At 42.0% G+C, this 19,656-nt stretch overlaps 1 protein-coding gene across 3 annotated transcripts in view; it reads left to right on the top strand.

Annotated features, from left to right (window-relative positions):
- LOC124117948 (inactive tyrosine-protein kinase transmembrane receptor ROR1-like) overlaps positions 1-19,656 on the top strand; it is a 233,569-nt gene that overhangs the window by 119,363 nt on the left and 94,550 nt on the right. The window contains exon 1 of one of the 3 annotated variants that reach the window (XM_046479971.2): positions 12,521-12,641. The exons of the other annotated variants lie outside the window; for them this stretch is intronic. Within the exon in view, the coding sequence (XP_046335927.1) occupies positions 12,590-12,641 (52 nt within the window). The 5' untranslated portion in view covers positions 12,521-12,589. Of the gene's footprint in view, positions 1-12,520; positions 12,642-19,656 lie in introns of those variants that run through there. 3 annotated transcript variants of the gene reach the window in all.

Here is a 19,656-nt window from a genome sequence, read left to right as displayed (position 1 = left end):
GACTGGTGGAAGTGGGGTGGTTTACAGTGTAAGACAGGACTGGTGGAAGTAGGGTGGTTTACAGTGTTAGACAGGACGGGTGGAAGTAGGGTGGTTTACAGTGTTAGACAGGACTGGTGGAAGTAGGGTGGTTTACAGTGTTAGACACGACTAGTGGAAGTGGGGTGGTTTACTGTGTTAGACACGACTGGTTGAAGTAGGGTGGTTTACAGTGTTAGACAGGACTGGTGGAAGTGGGGTGGTTTACAGTGTTAGACACGACTGGTGGAAGTGGGGTGGTTTACAGTGTTAGACACGACTGGTGGAAGTAGGGTGGTTTACAGTGTTAGACAGGACTGGTGGAAGTGGGGTGGTTTACAGTGTTAGACAGGACTGGTGGAAGTGGGGTGGTTTACAGTGTTAGACACGACTGGTGGAAGTAGGGTGGTTTACTGTGTAAGACACGACTGGTGGAAGTGGGGTGGTTTACAGTGTTAGACACGACTGGTTGAAGTAGGGTGGTTTACAGTGTTAGACAGGACGGGTGGAAGTTGGGTGGTTTACAGTGTTAGACACGACTGGTGGAAGTAGGGTGGTTTACTGTGTTAGACAGGACTGGTGGAAGTGGGGTGGTTTACAGTGTTAGACAGGACGGGTGGAAGTTGGGTGGTTTACAGTGTTAGACAGGACGGGTGGAAGTAGGGTGGTTTACAGTGTTAGACAGGACGGGTGGAAGTAGGGTGGTTTACAGTGTAAGACACGACTGGCGGAAGTAGGGTGGTTTACAGTGTTAGACAGGACGGGTGGAAGTAGGGTGGTTTACAGTGTTAGACAGGACTGGTGGAAGTAGGGTGGTTTACAGTGTTAGACACGACGGGTGGAAGTGGGGTGGTTTACAGTGTAAGACACGACTGGTGGAAGTAGGGTGGTTTACAGTGTTAGACACGACTAGTGGAAGTAGGGTGGTTTACAGTGTTAGACAGGACTGGTGGAAGTAGGGTGGTTTACAGTGTTAGACAGGACGGGCGGAAGTAGGGTGGTTTACAGTGTTAGACAGGACGGGTGGAAGTTGGGTGGTTTACAGTGTTAGACAGGACTGGTGGAAGTTGGGTGGTTTACAGTGTTAGACAGGACGGGTGGAAGTTGAGTGGTTTACAGTGTTAGACAGGACGGGTGGAAGTTGGGTGGTTTACAGTGTTAGACACGACGGGTGGAAGTTGGGTGGTTTACAGTGTTAGACAGGACTGGTGGAAGTTGGGTGGTTTACAGTGTTAGACACGACTGGTTGAAGTAGGGTGGTTTACAGTGTTAGACAGGACTGGTGGAAGTAGGGTGGTTTACAGTGTAAGACAGGACTGGTGGAAGTGGGGTGGTTTACAGTGTTAGACAGGACGGGTGGAAGTTGGGTGGTTTACAGTGTTAGACAGGACGGGTGGAAGTAGGGTGGTTTACAGTGTTAGACACGACTGGTGGAAGTAGGGTGGTTTACAGTGTTAGACAGGACGGTTGGAAGTAGGGTGGTTTACAGTGTTAGACAGGACTGGTGGAAGTAGGGTGGTTTACAGTGTAAGACAGGACTGGTGGAAGTAGGGTGGTTTACAGTGTTAGACAGGACGGGTGGAAGTAGGGTGGTTTACAGTGTTAGACAGGACTGGTGGAAGTGGGGTGGTTTACAGTGTTAGACAGGACTGGTGGAAGTAGGGTGGTTTGCAGTGTTAGACACGACTGGTGGAAGTAGGGTGGTTTACAGTGTTAGACGCGACGGGCGGAAGTAGGGTGGTTTACAGTGTTAGACAGGACTGGTGGAAGTTGGGTGGTTTACAGTGTTAGACACGACTGGTGGAAGTAGGGTGGTTTACAGTGTTAGACAGGACTGGTGGAAGTAGGGTGGTTTACAGTGTTAGACAGGACTGGTGGAAGTAGGGTGGTTTACAGTGTTAGACGCGACGGGCGGAAGTAGGGTGGTTTACAGAGTTAGACACGACTGGTGGAAGTTGGGTGGTTTACAGTGTTAGACAGGACTGGTTGAAGTGGGGTGGTTTACAGTGTTAGACAGGACGGGTGGAAGTTGGGTGGTTTACAGTGTTAGACAGGACGGGTGGAAGTTGGGTGGTTTACAGTGTTAGACAGGACTGGTGGAAGTTGGGTGGTTTACAGTGTTAGACACGACTGGTGGAAGTAGGGTGGTTTACAGTGTTAGACACGACTGGTGGAAGTAGGGTGGTTTACAGTGTTAGACGCGACGGGCGGAAGTAGGGTGGTTTACAGTGTTAGACACGACTGGTGGAAGTAGGGTGGTTTACAGTGTTAGACAGGACTGGTTGAAGTGGGGTGGTTTACAGTGTTAGACAGGACGGGTGGAAGTTGGGTGGTTTACAGTGTTAGACAGGACAGGTGGAAGTTGGGTGGTTTACAGTGTTAGACAGGACTGGTGGAAGTTGGGTGGTTTACAGTGTTAGACACGACTGGTGGAAGTAGGGTGGTTTACAGTGTTAGACACGACTGGTGGAAGTAGGGTGGTTTACAGTGTTAGACATGACTGGTGGAAGTACTATGGCTAAGTTTCTTGTCTTCTCTGGTTGGAGACATATCTATCATTGATGCAGGGGTCCCTCACAACTTGCCTTGCCAGGTTTCACTCATCCAGCGCATAGGGTGGACCACTTGTTGATAGCACCAGTGCTAGTTTTCTTTATGTCATTGATTTTGTTTTTATTGCAAGCAGAAGATAAGCACATGTATATACCAGGGGTCCGGAAACCGTCATATGCGCCGGACATGTCCGATTGGGAATCTCAAATGTCCGTTTTAAAATATTGCTTACCGGACATTTTAAAAAGTATTGTCCGGACATTCTTAAATTTTGACCGGACATGATCAACAGTTAGGACTGAGCAGTTTCTGTCTGCAGTTGCAACACAATGAAGATTAACTACACTGACAAGCTTTGTTTGTTTTGATTGCTGAAAATACATCGTACCTACATGATAGTCCAATCGGTCAATCACTGTAATAGGCAATAAACTGAGTTGACACTGATTAATCGAGGATTAATTACTGAGAACATCTTGTTAATTTGAGTGAAAGGTGTTTACAACTGTACATTAATACCTTGCATCATCGATGTACCTCATTATCCTCACAATGCTACGATACGTAACCTCAGACAAGAAGTGAAAGCGTGACGACAGCCAGTCGACCGATGCAGATCAGTCGAGCCGATCTAACAAACCCTCAAAAGTCTGGACGATCATTTTGTAAGTCGTGGCTAACGACTTTCACTTGGTTGACATACAATGAGGATTTGCAGAATTTATTGTTTTCAGTAGCTAGTCGTATATTGAATCTTGTTTGACCGCCATTTTGCTTTCTCGGACGATCGATATCCAATTTTTTTATGGTCAATAATTAAGTACAGATGAAAAAAGTATTCAAATAACTATTGCTATCAACGATATTTTAGTATTTGTGATTAAATTATCTGTCTTGTTTTTAAAAAAATCTTTAGTTTAAAAAAAAACTTTTCCCGTGAGGTCAAGTGATAACCAAATATGGGATAATAGTCTCGATCCAAATGTTACAATGCATACACTTGAGCCGACTCATGAATATAACTTATGAATATTAATTAGACCGTTCACTACATTAACAGATCGTTATTATAACAGAAACAAACGTATTTGTTATTTGTTATTTATTGTCCGGTGAATTAAACAATTTAAATTGAAACAATTCATAATTCATCATATTATGAATACGTAAACTTGTAATGTGTGTGAAAAGTCGTACTAAAATACGCTATTTGAAGGGGGCGTGGCCTAAATGCAAATGTCCGATTGGGATTTTAAATTTTCCGGACCCCTGGTATATACTGCTCTGTAAGTCTTGGCAGCACGAATCTTGTTCATTATGGCAAATATATTTCTTGTCATATCACGCAACATAGTCATATTTTCAACATATTCTATAAGACATTTGTATCAGATGCTGTGACTTAAGACAGTTGGTACATACCCCTTGACTGTGCATTCTGTGTCAGTATATATGGTCCATGATTACAGCACACTGTGTCGGTATATGTGGTCCATGATTACAGCACATTATGTCGGTATATGTGGTCCATGATGACAGCACACTAGAACTGTGTCGTTATATATATGGTCCATGATGACAACACACTGTGTCAGTATATATGGTCCATGATCACAGCACATTGTGTCAGTATATATGGTTAATGATGACAGCACATTGTGTCAGTATATATGGTCCATGATTACAGCACACTGTGTCAGTATATATGGTCCATGATTACAGCACACTGTGTCGGTATATGTGGTCCATGATGACAGCACATTGGGTCAATATATATGGTCCATGATCACAGCACACTGTGTCGGTATATGTGGTCCATGATGACAGCACACTAGTACTGTGTCGTTATATATATGGTCCATGATGACAACACACTGTGTCAGTATATATGGTCCATGATCACAGCACATTGTGTCAGTATATATGGTCAATGATGACAGCATGCTGTGCATTGTGTCAGTAAATATGGTCCATGATGACAACACACTGTGTCAGTATATATGGTCCATGATCACAGCACACTGTGTCATTATATATGGTCCATGATGACAGCACACTGTCAGTATATATGGTCCATGATGACAGCACACTGTCAGTATATGTGGTCCATGATGACAGCACACTGTGTCAGTATATATGGTCCATGATGACAGCACATTGTGTCAGTATATGTGGACCATGATGACAGCACGCTGTGTCAATATATATGGTCCATGATGACAGCATGCTGTGCATTGTGTCAGTATATGTGGACCATGATCACAGCACACTGTGTCAGTATATATGGACCATGATGACAGCACACTAGTACTGTGTCGGTATATATATGGTCCATGATGACAGCACACTGTGTCAGTGTATATGGTCCATGATGACAGCACACTGTCAGTATATATGGTCCATGATCACAGCACACTGTGTCAGTATATATGGTCCATGTTGACAGCACACTAGTACTGTGTCTGTATATATGGTACATGTTGACATCATTCTGTGTCAGTATATATGGTCCTTGATAACAGCACACTGTGTGAGTACATATGGTTCATGATTACAGCACACTGTCAGTGTATATGGTCCATGATCACAGCACACTGTGTCAGTATATATGGTCCATGATCACAGCACACTGTGTCAGTATATATGGTCCATGATCACAGCACACTGTGTCAGTATATATGGTCCATGATCACAGCACACTGTGTCAGTATATATGGACCATGTTGACAGCATGACATGCACTGTGTTATATATATGGTCCATGATGACGGCACGCTGTGCACTGTGTCCGTATATGTGGTCCACAATGACAGCACACTGTATCGTTATATGCAGCTAGAGAAGAGCAACACCCACACCCACCCACCCAAACGTGACCGTTGGTCCCATCAGGGTGAATGTCAACAGGCATGGATGAATGTTCAAAGTTTAAGGAGTTGGAATCACCGATCAAACTGGTTTACTGCAGAGGTCCTTCATGTTTCCATATGTCATTTATGGGTTTCTCGGAAGATATGCCACTAGCTATGAGACTAGACCAAGTTGGCTTTACAGACTCAACATTTGAGAGCATCTTAGGATGCAAGAAGATCTCTCCATGCAGGTAAGGATGTCCATCCTGCTCCAACTCACTCAGAGGTGTCACTTCCTCAGGTTCCATCTAGATCTCTGATCCTGTGGGTGTTATCTGAACCCATCACATTTCCAGTGCTCTTTAATCACCAATTGCACCACATCAATGGCAACGTTTGGCAAGACAGACAGTCTAGTGTTAGACTGGCTTCACAAGCATACAAGCCCCTGCCAGCGGGCCTTGTCACGCACAGAAACTTTCTAACAGTTGACATGTTGCTTTGGGCCAAGAGTCTTCGTGCCCCTCCCACTTTGTGATGCCCTCTCCCTTCAGATGCCAGTAATGCAACTACCGTATATCGCTGTGTATAAGGCGACCCCACGTATAAGACGACCCCCCTGTACACGCCTTCAAAATCAACCCATAATAAAAAAAAATTCATTTATGAAGTAATAACATATAAGAGACAATGGTGAGTAATATAATCGCCAATTAACTATGTTGTAACTAACTAGGCTTATATTTGCTTCACATTCAGCGTGTTTATTCCACAATCACTTATTCACACTGTCTCCAACAGTTGTTAATACAACTGTAAAAACAGCGGGAATTGATTTCAGCTTCACCGGTTATCACATGTTAGGTCACATGTGCAATATGCAAATGCTTACCAGTACTTCCGGCTCTCTACTCACGGGTGTCGATTGTTTTACCGTGTCAGCTGGTTTGACAATCTGCATCGAGGCGAGGGTCATTTCAACTTTATTTGCAGAAATTATTAAACTTTATTCAAGGAAAAGAGATACAAATCATGTTTATGTATGGAAATAGTTATTGGAACAGTTATTTAGGACCAAATGCGAAGTTTTAATGTCAAATGCTCGGCTGGCTATCGGACGCCGGTTGACATCGCCAGTGGAAAAAAATGTGAGATCTTCGACTCTGTGTATAAGACGACCCCCCTTCTTAACCCCCTCATTTTAGGTACGAAAAACTCGCCTTATACACAGCGATATACGGTACCTATGATCATCATCAAGGGAGAAGTAGGCCAGCTCATCAGGGCAGAAGTGGGGCAACTCCATCGTTAAACAATCACACTGACCTGGCTTTGTCTATGAACCTTGACTAAAGACTACCGGATTTCAACTTTAGGCCCACCACAGGACATGTGGGAGGACAGTTTCAAGCTTACACCGACAATTGAAAACTCATTATGTCCGACCACTGGATACTGGAAGGATAAAAGATGCACTTTCATCAGTGTCCAGCACTTCTATCCATACCTACAGGTCATCAGTTCCATCTTGAAGGGACCAAGTTGGCAGCTGCAAACTTTACCAGAGAAGGGAGCAATTTGTGCACTATACAATACCGATGGAGATTTCTATTCTCTGGTATTGCTAGTGCTGAAAACGTGGGAGATGCATATGATCATTGACCTGAAGCTCCTCAACAAAGACCTAGTATGTCTGCCCAAGAAGCTCAGAAGCACTAAAAGGACAGGAGTGGGTTGATAGGGACTGGTCAGTCAGCTTAGATTTACTGGACACAAATCTCCATGTCCCAATCCATACCAATTGCAGACAGTACCTCAACGGAAGGTGATACAAATCCAATCAAAGGCTTTGCCCATCACCACCTCAGATTGCATCGTTATATCAACAATTTCCTCTCGGCTGATACAGCTGCTGTCATACCTAGGGTTTCTTGTTCATCCATCCAAGACAGCGTTTTGCCTCGTACATGACATTGTGTACATTAGGGGCCAGATTCCAGTTAAGCAATGGTATTCTCAGATCCCCGTAGGATGTTTCATGAGGTTGCAGGCAACGATCATGGAAGCAGTCAATCAGCCCTTCCAATCTTGTCAGTGGTGGATGTCCTTCCGGGGGTTACTGACATCTCTCCAAGATGTCCAGTTCTGATGTCTTAAAACTTGGTGGAACTCCTCGAGAACTCAGTATCTCAATGCTCTGGTACAACTATCACCAGCCGGGTTGGGCAGGTTACTTTGTTGGACAGACCTGCTCAATGTCTTTGAAGGCTGATTTTTTCTCCACCAGACCACCACTTCTACACTGACACATCCAGAAAGGATGGGGTGCTCACATGCACAGATATATACAGAACTCTGCATGTCTGCAAGTGATCTATGGTTCAACAGACGTGACAACAGTATAAAGTCGTTACCACCATGCGTTACATCAAAGCCAACAGAAGTGACGTCAATGGAGATCACCCATAGAAACAGAAATGCTGTTATCACAACCAGAAGTGACGTTACAAGAATGTCAGGTAGATGTCAAATTACACAATATTTACAATGAAAGTATCAGGGTATTGTGCAGTTTCTTAACGTTTCTATGTGCTATTACATCACTACTCTCAGCTATCCAGGATTACTTTATTCTGGATCCCCCAAACCTGAGGAGGAATGTGGTACATGTTAACAAAGGCTATTAGGCCATCCCTCCCCTATGTGCTGCTATAATCCCAAAAATCCAACTGACCAGGTGCAAGGACAGACATATGCATTCTTGGTGAAGGAGGACTTCTCAGATATATTCCTACAGCAACTATAACTTTATAATGAGTGCAAGATTGTGATACTATCAGACATATCTAAAGAGAAACCTTTAATGTGTATGTTTACAATGAAAAATATAGGGAAATTGTTTGTTGGTGTATGATCAATCACGCTTTATGCTATTTGGATTTAAGATGCTAAAGATACTGTGCTTGCCATGAAAATATGATGAAGTTCCTTGAATGATTCAATTACTGAATAAGTCAACTCAATGATTTCCTGATTCCGCAGATCTTATCCGATTGGTCATGGTTATTCAGATGACTTTTCAGGGCCACTGGAATAATGCAGCTGTTGATTTGTGGAGGGGGAAATAGCCTTCTGATTGCTCTACAAAGCGTAGGGAGTCACAGACATAATACATAAAATAAGGTTCACATTCATGTTTAATTGTGTGAGGACAATTATTTTGGTGTGAATTGAGCTGATTGATGTACAATGTGAAGCGTGTTCAGTCTGGGTAATTGTGAAAAATGTGGAGTGGAGTGTAAGATACAGGATAAAGTGTGGCTCTAGAGCTAACCAGTCACTGCATCAATAACAGCTACACAAGCAATTCTTCTCCCTGTCTTGGGCTGCTATCAGTGGACACTGTTTTCTTGAGGCTATGGCGAGATGGTAATGAAGTTTGTGTTGGAAGTTATGACTATCACAGTGTTTACTGGGGGTCCAAGCAGCTCTAACATTACTGACCAGATCAGTCAACAGCATTGATCTATACTTCATCTCAGCCTGTTAATTGACTCTCAGAAACTGGACCTCATTTTATGTGTGTGATCAGGGTCTGTAGAAACCACTTGCTAATACTGAACACCTTTCACTGGTTTAGATGGAGGGGGGTGGGGGTGGGGGTGGGGGTGGGGAGGAGGTCTATAGGGGTCATGAATACTTCAGGACATAAATGAGGTAGTTTCATGTTAAGACATTCTCCTTGATGACTGTGGCATTGTCTCAATGAATGTATTCATACTAGTCATACCTTTTCAATGATAGTGTTATTTCCAGGAGGTCGACATGGGATGACATAGCTTGGTGTAATGAGAAGCATATTGAGTGTGTTGTAGTACGATAGTTTCTTCTTTTGCTTGGCAATAGCTAAACGGTTTCCCAAAGTTTCCCAAGCTTGTGCGTGTCTGTGCTGTTTGACTGTGGCACCAACCGACATTGATCCCCAAACTGACGGCTTCCGGGGAGACAGAAATCGTGCTGTTAGAGGTGGCAAACATTGCCTCTCAAGCACATATCGGCTATTGATTCATAGAGAAAATAATGAAAACTTGCTGCAAGATGGCAGTTGTGGAATATGTGTGCAAGGCAACTCATCAGAGAAAGTTTTACTTCCCCATGAACAAAATCTGTTGTGAGGAAACAGACACTCTCATAATTGATGGAAAAAAGTCTGCCGACTTCTAATTCACAAAAATGCAGAGTGACCTCCAATATTTCATCTGTCAGCAAGGGAACCTATGAAGTTGGTTTCTTTATTTGTTTATGTGACTGATATAGATGGGTTTTGTGTTGCCGAAACAAGGTTGTACAAGAGAGGTGAAGTTGGACAATTGATATTAACTTTATCAGTTCTATTGACCTAGTCCTTGTAGGAAGGACCAAGAGGTTGGCTGTCGTTTTGTCATATATGGATATTGAATTTGCCCACGATAAATGAATAACTAGATTTTCAATCAAATTCTTTAAATAATGACATTTTATCTTTTATTTTTATTTTTTTTAACAAACTTTGCCAGGCATCTGTGTACAGATGTGATTCACATGAAGCATTACTGTTATGTATGACTTCTTATATGGTGTATTTCATAATATAAAGAAACAAGGGGACAGACAGAACAATACGAGCAATCATGGTGTATGCATGCCACTAGTTCATGCTTGTACTGGGAAAACTACCTTGATGCTTGGCATAGGCTGGTACTCTCTGATAAGATGCATGTTGTCTTTGTCCTGTCATGGATACATCCTACGTACACATACTTGGTGGAATAATGCCCAACCCCTTTATCAACTTGTTATCCACCAAGGACTGGTCATAGGTAACTTGCCTACATGTTATGCATTTCCTTAAAGCTGCTGGTATAGCCCATGATTGTGTATCTCAACTACCTAGCATCACTTCAACATGCCATGTTGAAGCCAATTTAATATTTTGTCTAAATTGAAGCATTTCTCCCATAATTTGAAACAAACATGAAGTTAATGAGAAGTGATTGTCGTAGAGGACATGTTCTCTGAAAGAAATGTCAATATGCTGAGCTGTTTCTTTGCAGGCCTTGATGGAGCTTAAGTGGTCCTGTTTAGCTTTATTTCGAAAACTGATGTGTGCCTCACTTAGGACTTTAATGGCAGGAACATGATGATGACTTGGTAAAGCCCCCCATCCTCCTTTGATTATGATATATGAAAACTATGTGTATGGAGGCTGTAGTGCACCTACCTCTGTTTACACGAGGGGCTGGGAGTTTTATCATGGTTTATGTTGATGAAAGGACCCCTGCTTCCAGGGAACTGGGAACCAACATACAAACTCCAACCTACGTCTTCAACTGGCACATGTACACAGAATATATCTCTAATAATCTGGGTTCTCACTTCACTTCCCTGAATGTTTCTACATTATGGTGTTGACTGTGTGCTGGAAAAAGACACTACCTCTAAGAATTAGTTATATAGCTGCTATCAATTAATAATCACTGCTTTATTGCTGAAGCAATGAAAATATAACTCAATCCCTAAGAATTAGTTTGATATGTCTTCTGTGATAGGTGGAAGATGTTTGTCCTACAACAAAACTGACAAGCTTGCCTGCTAATTAGGACTAATGTTATTGCCTGAACTGGTATTGTACACCCGGCAGAATCTGGGCGGAATCTGGGCGTGTTGGATTCACCCAGGAAAAAAACTGCACCTGTCATCTCGTGGGTTTTTGGTTTTAATGAGGGATCAAGTTAGGGAGATGGTCCACTGCATAAGAGGCAAACTGTTCCCATGAATAGTCTGGAATGTAAGGAATAAAAACAACTTTGTAAAATTTGTTGATTAGTATGGGAGATTTCATGTGGAAGAAGAAAAATCATTCTTGGTTTTGATTGATAGCGCATGTGTGTGAAAGTGACAAGATTTTCAAACTGGTATCTGTTTTCCATCATATAGAAGCACTTAGCAAGCACATACTGCAGTGTGTCATGACATTTGTGTACATTTTATTGCAATCTGTGGAAGTCTATCAACATTGGAGTGTTACATGTACACTGGGTAATGTATTAAAGTAATAAGTAGTGGCCTCCAAGGGCTTGCTGTTGGTTCATGCTGACCCATGCAGTCTGTGTGGGGTAAATGTGCTTTCCATCTTCACAACAGCAGCTTCTGTGTGTGTTTTTCTGGGAGTTATGAGCAGCCCAATTCTGCTGTACATGAGCGCTAGAAACAGGCTAGATTCATTCACAATTAGTCTGGATGTTTGTTCCCTATCATCAGCTGCATACCAGAAGGCAAAACATGAAAGGCTCATCCGTTTGGTGTTGAGATTGTGTGCGTTATGAGAATAAACGAGAATCATCCTTCATAAACATTTCAGAATTGCTAAAGATTAAATCTTTGTTTATTGTAATGACCAAATCTTGTTATATGTATGTGTGCATACAGATCTATCGACAGAGTTCTAAGGCCTGAAACAGGTTATCCAATATGTTTCTCCAGACATGTCTTGTGAGTATGGTATGTAGATAGAACCATGATAAAGATAAGAAGGATTATGTGGCTGTATAACTTGGTGATATAACTGAATCTAGATAGCATGGTAGGTAATCTACTGAACTCCCATTCCAACTGCTAGGACTTGGAATATCTTAACAAACATTTAGCAGGTTGGTAATGAGGTCAGATATGTGACATAACAGTCAGTAGGCAGTGGACAGGCCAGTGAAGTGGAACATGACACTAGTTGTAACCTGGGAACCCCTGCCAGACTCTCACAACTCTCTCTCCATCTCCCTGCATGGTTCTCTTCTTGACCCCTACCGTAGCAGAAACAGCCTGCATACTCCATGTCTAATGGCCTCCCATGTTACTCCAATCAATTAAACACATCAGGAGGTGTTGGTAACGGCCACAGTGTTTTGTAACAGGAGGGGTCGAGGGCAATAGGAAGTGACTGGCCCCCAATTACTGTTGGTCTGCAGCCAGCACTGGAAGGGGGAACCTAGGTGTTGTAAAGGTTGACTTGGTGGTAGTAGTGGTCAGGTAGGCCCATGGACAAGAGGAAACCAGAGGATTTGTGATGTTAGCCACTCTATTCAGGATTATATGAAATGCTGGATTATCTGTGAACATATTCTGTACTTATGTTTTCTATTGTTGGACTTACATTTTGGACATGTATCTTCATAATGCCTGGTAAGTACTGACACCATAGTTTTCAATGTTAATAAATGTTGTCTGATATAGTAGCCTAGTAGCGTCCTGACAATGAAATAGATCGCTAAATGATAAATGTTTTCAGAACGCAACATGACTACTTTTACTAATCTTGTATGAAACAGTTTAAAGGTTCTGTTTCAAAAAGGAACTTATTTAGTTATTGAACTAAACTCTGGAAAATCAGCATCTGTGTACATTGCAGACAATTGGAAGTGTTTGTTTGTAATACCTGAGAGGTTGTAAATATGTTTTGGGGAACTCATCACATTTGTGAATATTTGTCTTTGAAATCTGCTTGTGACCAGACATGATGAACATGGTCTTCAAATGAACCTAAATCCTTTTCTATGACATCATTAGCGTCTTCAAGTATTGTCATGGGTTTAAAGTGGGGTGCTACAAAAACACTGACCATGTATTGAGGGGAATTGGAAGGAGAGATGGCTGGGTTGGGTGGGGAAGACAGGATGTTGCAGTCTGCCTCATACAACCAGGGCTAAGTGGACATGCTGCAGCAACAGCAGCAGCATCGCCCTCCCTGCAGCAGGAAACACTGATGTTCTCTGTGGGACATCCACACTTGCCTTGATTTACAACTGGGACTCATTCTTGTTTACATCCTGGCGTCGCTCATATTTACCTCTTTAATGGCATGTTACGAACTGTATTTCTGCTGCTTCTCCATGCCTATTTACCTGCACTTCCTGGGTGAGAAGTGCCTGCTTACAGTCTATACATGTGCCACCACTTATGTTCACTGCACTTTTTGCTGGGTTTTTTATGCTGCCATGAAATTGTACAGTTGAGGTTGGTGACTTTGATAATGTGGGACATGGCTTGCAAGTATCACTGGTATTTTTTTAAACATTGCCAGAATCGGAAAAGTGATTTGTCATTTATATTTTGGTTTATGTATTAGGCATAGCAACAAAGGTCTGCTATCAATGTGTGGTTATAAATTGTTTCATAAGCACTTTCTAGAAGTTGATGGACGACAAAGTAGACACACTTTTTGGATAACAACTTCTTTCTTATTATGTAATAGGGACAGTTCTGTCTAGAGCCTTATACTGTTGTCAAGCAAGACAATATATTTATGTAAATTTCATTGTGGATTCTTTCTCTTGTGTCATGCATCAATATGTCTTTGAGATGCAACTTTCCCAACAAAATATCTTAATTTTATTAAGATATGCCAAGAGACAAAAAGCTGGTTGACTGCGGTGGTAAAATTTACATAAGAGGTGTAGTAATCAATGTGGTTTGATGTGTTCATCCTCCCGGGCGTCCTGCTGGGGCTTTGTGTGAGTGTGAAGGTGCCACCTACCTGTGTAGAGCCATCTTGTGGGTCACACTCAACACAATCAACAATTACATGGCCATTATCATCTAATTGACTGCAGTGACCACATCTGAATGAGATTAGTCACAATAGCCTTCTTGTAGCTGGAGACCATCCAGTGTCTGCTTGCTACCCCTTTGTGCCTGCACACCATTAGCCTGGCTATCTAATGACCCACAACAAAGAAACATCCCCCATTATGCAACATGAGAAATACCACGATTACAGTGATTCAACCTGACTGTCTGTGTGTGATACAGCCGCACAGTGGTGATGACCTATAATGCTGTGTCTGGTCAAGGTGTTTGTGGAGAGGTCAGTCCACTGCCTCATTCCACCAGCCACACCCCGACCTCTCACCACCTATATTACAACTGCATGCTGCATGTATAACACCCTGGCATACAACAGTTCCAGGCTAAATGCCAGACCGGGTTGAAGTCAGCAGAGGAAATTCCTGTTTCATCTGCTGACAGAAATGTCATAGCATCATGGTGTTTATTGAATCAGATTTCTCTATGTTTTGTAAGGATCGAGTTGTGTACGCAAGTACGCTGTAAGTGATTGAAAAGAAGATGTGCTAGTTGTACACACAACATAATGGAACCACAAGCAGGCGAGCTGTCTATGTCAATTTTCACATTCTCACTTCATCTCACTGAAAAGTCAAATCTGGAATTACCTAAGGATTGCATGCTCAGGAAAGTATAGAGCTCCTGGGCATGTTGGCATGCATTGCTAACAAGATATTTCCCTAGAGGGATTTTTTACATATGTTTATAACATTCTTTACTCCCTTGCGAGCAGGGCATACCAGATCATACTCTGTGAGTTCCCCAAGGGTAATATCTTCCAACTTTAATACTGCCACCACTCAAATGCCACATTCAACAAGATTTCAAGATGTGTGACCACTGAAAACAGGGCTTTGCAGCCTTCTAGTTGTGAAACTATCTAACATTGAAGATGTATGTATGTCACTCATCCCTAGTGTGCTCCAGACCAAGTCATAGTTTATCAGTAGACACCCATGTACATGAAGTGTGGTGTATTGACAGTCATGCGCCATGGAGACAATATCAACACTACCAAATAGACCAGTCTGCACTGAATGGGAAATATACAATTTTGCTTTATTAATTACATCCAAATTACTTTTGTTATTGTATATGACATCAAATTAGCAGTGTCAACCAAGTGGTTTGTTTTTCGTTGAGGAAAAGGAAATTAAACTGTTGGTTTTTGTGGCATATATGGGATATGAAATGTAGTGGTCCTGTGTACAGTGCAAAGGTCGCAAATCTGGTGAAGTTAAGCGATGTCGTTCATGGAGAATAGTTGGATGGGTGACCATATTCGTCAGCTTAACTCCTGAGACTTTCTAGGTATAGTTCCTTTCTCCAAGTGACTTTGTTTGAAGTGTGCCTCTGTTCACCCAGCAGTGAATGGGTACCCGGTAGGTATGGGAGCAATGTGGTTGTTAACCTTCTAGTGCCTCAGAGGTAGCTTGGGTTGTATACTTCCAAGGGAGCTGAGAATGAAAGAATCTAATCCTATGACCAGGGTAATAATGTTAGTGCTTTGAGCATACACCTTGTGTAAGGAGGTTTAGCGCAATATGAGTACACAAATTATTATTATTATCATGTACAGATTAAATAGATAATGCAGCGAAGAGGGTTTGGGTGATAACTGTACATTGAGGCGGGTTAGGCTTATTTTCAGCTCTGGGCCCTTGCCGAGTCGAACCCACCCAGAACTTTTCTGAGATATGTGTAGACTCCCCAACACTGCAGCCTTCTACATTACCCAGATTGTCAGAATGGCTGTATTCCTGGCAGTAAACGTGGGTACTCTCCCAATTTCAATCAACAGATTGGGAGGTACCCAACCTAAGGCACCATTTATGAGCAATGATAAAGGATTTATATTAATATAAAAATGACAAAGGTGTTGCTGTTAGTCACGGAGGCAGTGGAGTGAGTGTGATCTTAGCAGTGAAACTGGCACTGCTTGTTTAGAACACCCCACAGAGAGAGGAAGACATCTTTATCAAGTATACATCTATGTGCTTAGCTAAACACTAGGAAATGGCCCTCCTATCCCCTCCAATGGAGACAGCCTACAGGATGATAGATCTAGGAGAAGAACAGCCTGATTTGTTCAAATTGCCCATGAAATTGAGAAAGCCAGTTTGGCAGTAATGACTCTGTTACCAGCCCAATAATGAAGCGATTATCTACCTCACCAACTGCTGTCTACTCTTTTATAATTCAATTTACAAAGTCAAAGATGTCAAGTCTAAACAATTTACTTGTCAACTTTCTTAATCTTGTTTTGTTACAGGGGCAATTTAAGCACATTTTGGTATTGGTTTTCCCAGTGTGACTGATATGGAAGTGCAAGGCATTCAAGACAATTACATATGCATGTATATATGGTGTAGTTGTTATGACAACGCTGTGTTTAACCTCAGTGAGGGGTGGCAGAACACAGGCAAAGTTAATAATCGAAGATACATAGTGACATTTGGAGTCTTTATTAGGTTTTATTACTGTAACTTTAACTAAATACATAGCAAGTATAATGTAGTGATCCCAATGTGCAAAGTAGACATTCTCATCCATGAAAAGGAGAACTCAAGATGCAAGCCATGAATGCATAAAGTACAAACATGTCGGTAATGGATTGGGCAACTGTAACATTCTGTGAACAAGTGTTGCCTCTCCTTTGCCTGGGGTTTTACGTACAGACATCATGAGTTATTGAACCATGTCTACATTGTGTTGGATATATCAGAAAGGATTTCTTTACAGTACTCAGTACATTACTTTGCCAGTGTTGTGTTTTCAGACATTACTATAGCCACTTCAGGTATTTATGTGTTCAGACAGGACTTGTACACTGCATGTTACAGGTATTTATGTGTTCAGACAGGACTTGTACACTGCATGTTACAGGTATTTATGTGTTCAGACAGGACTTGTACACTGCATGTTACAGGTATTTATGTGTTCAGACAGGACTTGTACACTGCTTGTTACAGGTATTTATGTGTTCAGACAGGACTTGTACACTGCATGTTACAGGTATTTATGTGTTCAGACAGGACTTGTACACTGCATGTTACAGGTATTTATGTGTTCAGACAGGACTTGTACACTGCATGTTACAGGTATTTATGTGTTCAGACAGGACTTGTACACTGCATGTTACAGGTATTTGTTTGTTCAGACAGGACTTGTACACTGCATGTTACAGGTATTTATGTGTTCAGACAGGACTTGTACACTGCATGTTACAGGTATTTATGTGTTCAGACAGGACTTGTACACTGCATGTTACAGGTATTTATGTGTTCAGACAGGACTTTTACACAGGCACAGCAATTACCTCAATCTCTGATAGCTAGAGGGATGCAATCAAATGAAACATTGGTCGTTGCTGGTAAAGAAAGATCAACTTGGAACAAAGGTCTGCAATCCAGCCAGCCGAGCATGAACTTCCATCACCTTCAAGTATTTACTCAGAAAACACTGTTGCACTAAGAGGATTAAGCTTATGAAAACCTGTTAATGTCTGGTATGGGAATACCATGGGGCCAGTGTATGTTTGTTTACTGTGACCCAGCCATGTGGAACCCATCAGCTCCGCACAAGCTTGCTCCGTACTGAGGAAAACACTAAAACTGTCAAATAAACATATTGGATAATCTATATTCATCTCTTATACTTGCTAGGAGGCTAGTAAGAAAAGATATAACTTGAGGCATGTTAATGGATTTAGGCAGTAATCAGTGTCAGAGTGACCTCTGATGTGCAAGGTGCCTTGATTCACCCAGTTCCTACTCCCAACAGGAGAGATCCAGTATTACAGGCTTAAATGCTGGCCATGTACTGGTGAAGGAGAAATGACATGTGATATATTGGGATTTGTGTCAGTTTGTTGGCTAACCAGCTGTGCTCACCATTTGTCTGCTCATATCACAAACCTTTCAATAAATGGTTGCAATAAAACAGAGGAAATGGAAAACTCATATGAAAAGAGAAGTTAGGTTATTCTTTTTCCCAACCATGTTTGAGTTATTTACTTGGGAAGGACAGGTATAAGTAAGTACACTGACAGTGACAGTATTAGCTCAGTGCATTGTATGTTTGTCCCGCCCACTTGATTGCACTGATTCCTGCTTGCTAAACCCAGGTTTGTGTCTTCCATCACACTGCATTCTTCTTTGTCAGGGAGGTTGTTGGGATGGGACGGCAGTGTTGTGGGAGTGAGGGTGAAGCAGGAGGGGTAGGGGATGTACGTACCTTGGTGTAGTCATCTGCCATGGGGGAAACACTACCACACCAGCTAGGCCCTGCAGGAGGTGGGCTGGGCAAGAATTACAGGCTCTGGCTCTTGCCACAGCTGTGGAAGCATGCTTCACCCAGTAGTAAACTAACATATAGCTTTTATTACACAATACAGTTTTCTCTTCTAATTTGCCCCCTGATTTCATAGCTGGCTAGACTTGCTTATTTATCATTTAGATTGTTTTTTGGTTTCATAAAGTGGATATATGCCACAGTGATGGTGCAGGACTAGACTGAGTAGTTGCTACAGTATGTACTAACCTTGCCCACAAGTGTAAAAGGAATGGAGGTAAAAAGTCTTTGATAGGTGGCTAATGAGAAGCTTAAGTGTTTTAATTTTGTGCCTCATTTAGTTCAAGCAGTAGAACCCTGTAAAAACCTGTGTGAGTCTGTATTCATTTAGATGATGTTCTGTAAATACCCAGGTTGTGTCAGGCAGACTTGATGATGAATGTGTAGAGGCTAAATGACCAGTAGCAAGGACCGCCTCCTATTGTTGCTGTTTACAACCACAATCAATCTCCTGTGTTTCCTTGGCATTATATCTCTACTGCTTCTCACACACTCACACTGGCAAAGGAATCTTTTTCAACTCTTTAATCAGATTCTGACATTCACTCACGAAAAGTCTTTTGGTGAAGTTTTTGCAGTGTCATCAACGATAGTGCTGCCCAAGGTTCACTGCTTGTGTTGTTAATTATAGAGAAGTCTTACTTTTGTGGATGATCATGTCTGCTACATATGGGCTGTAGATTGGCCATGCTGGCACAGTTGAGTGTATAAACTAATTGTGACCCTCTGGGGGGATGAGACTACTTCACTGTGCATGCATGTCCTCTCACCTGGACCTCTGCTGCACGTGCAGCCAGTGAATGCCCACACTGACACAGACTGGGCAATGCTCCTCACAACATATAATATCTTCACATCTCATTTTCACAAGCATAAAGTAAATTTCTTTCGAACGTTTTATTAAATGTTTTTTTGTTGGTATTTCCTCAGAATATCATTGCAAGATGTACATGCATCTGATCCACAATAAATCAGTTTGGAAATATGCAAACAAATTGAAATGACAGACAGACAAGTATTTCAACCAAGATAAAAGAATGAGTGGAAACCCTTACCTGCTTAGAAATGGCTTATGAAAGGAAAGGTAAGGCAATAATGAAAACATGAGGTGTTTGTGCAACCATGTAATATTTTGTCTTCTTCTCCTGACCAGCTTGTTTATCACTAGTCTTACTCACATGCCCTGTTTCTGTCTGCACCTCGTTCTCATTAATATCTCTGT

The sequence above is a fragment of the Haliotis rufescens genome, unplaced genomic scaffold (assembly GCF_023055435.1).
Source record: "Haliotis rufescens isolate VD_foot unplaced genomic scaffold, xgHalRufe1.0.p SCAF_2, whole genome shotgun sequence".
Lineage (NCBI taxonomy): Eukaryota > Metazoa > Mollusca > Gastropoda > Lepetellida > Haliotidae > Haliotis > Haliotis rufescens.
Note: the sequence above shows the minus strand (reverse complement) of the source record. Positions and strands in the feature narration are given on the sequence as shown.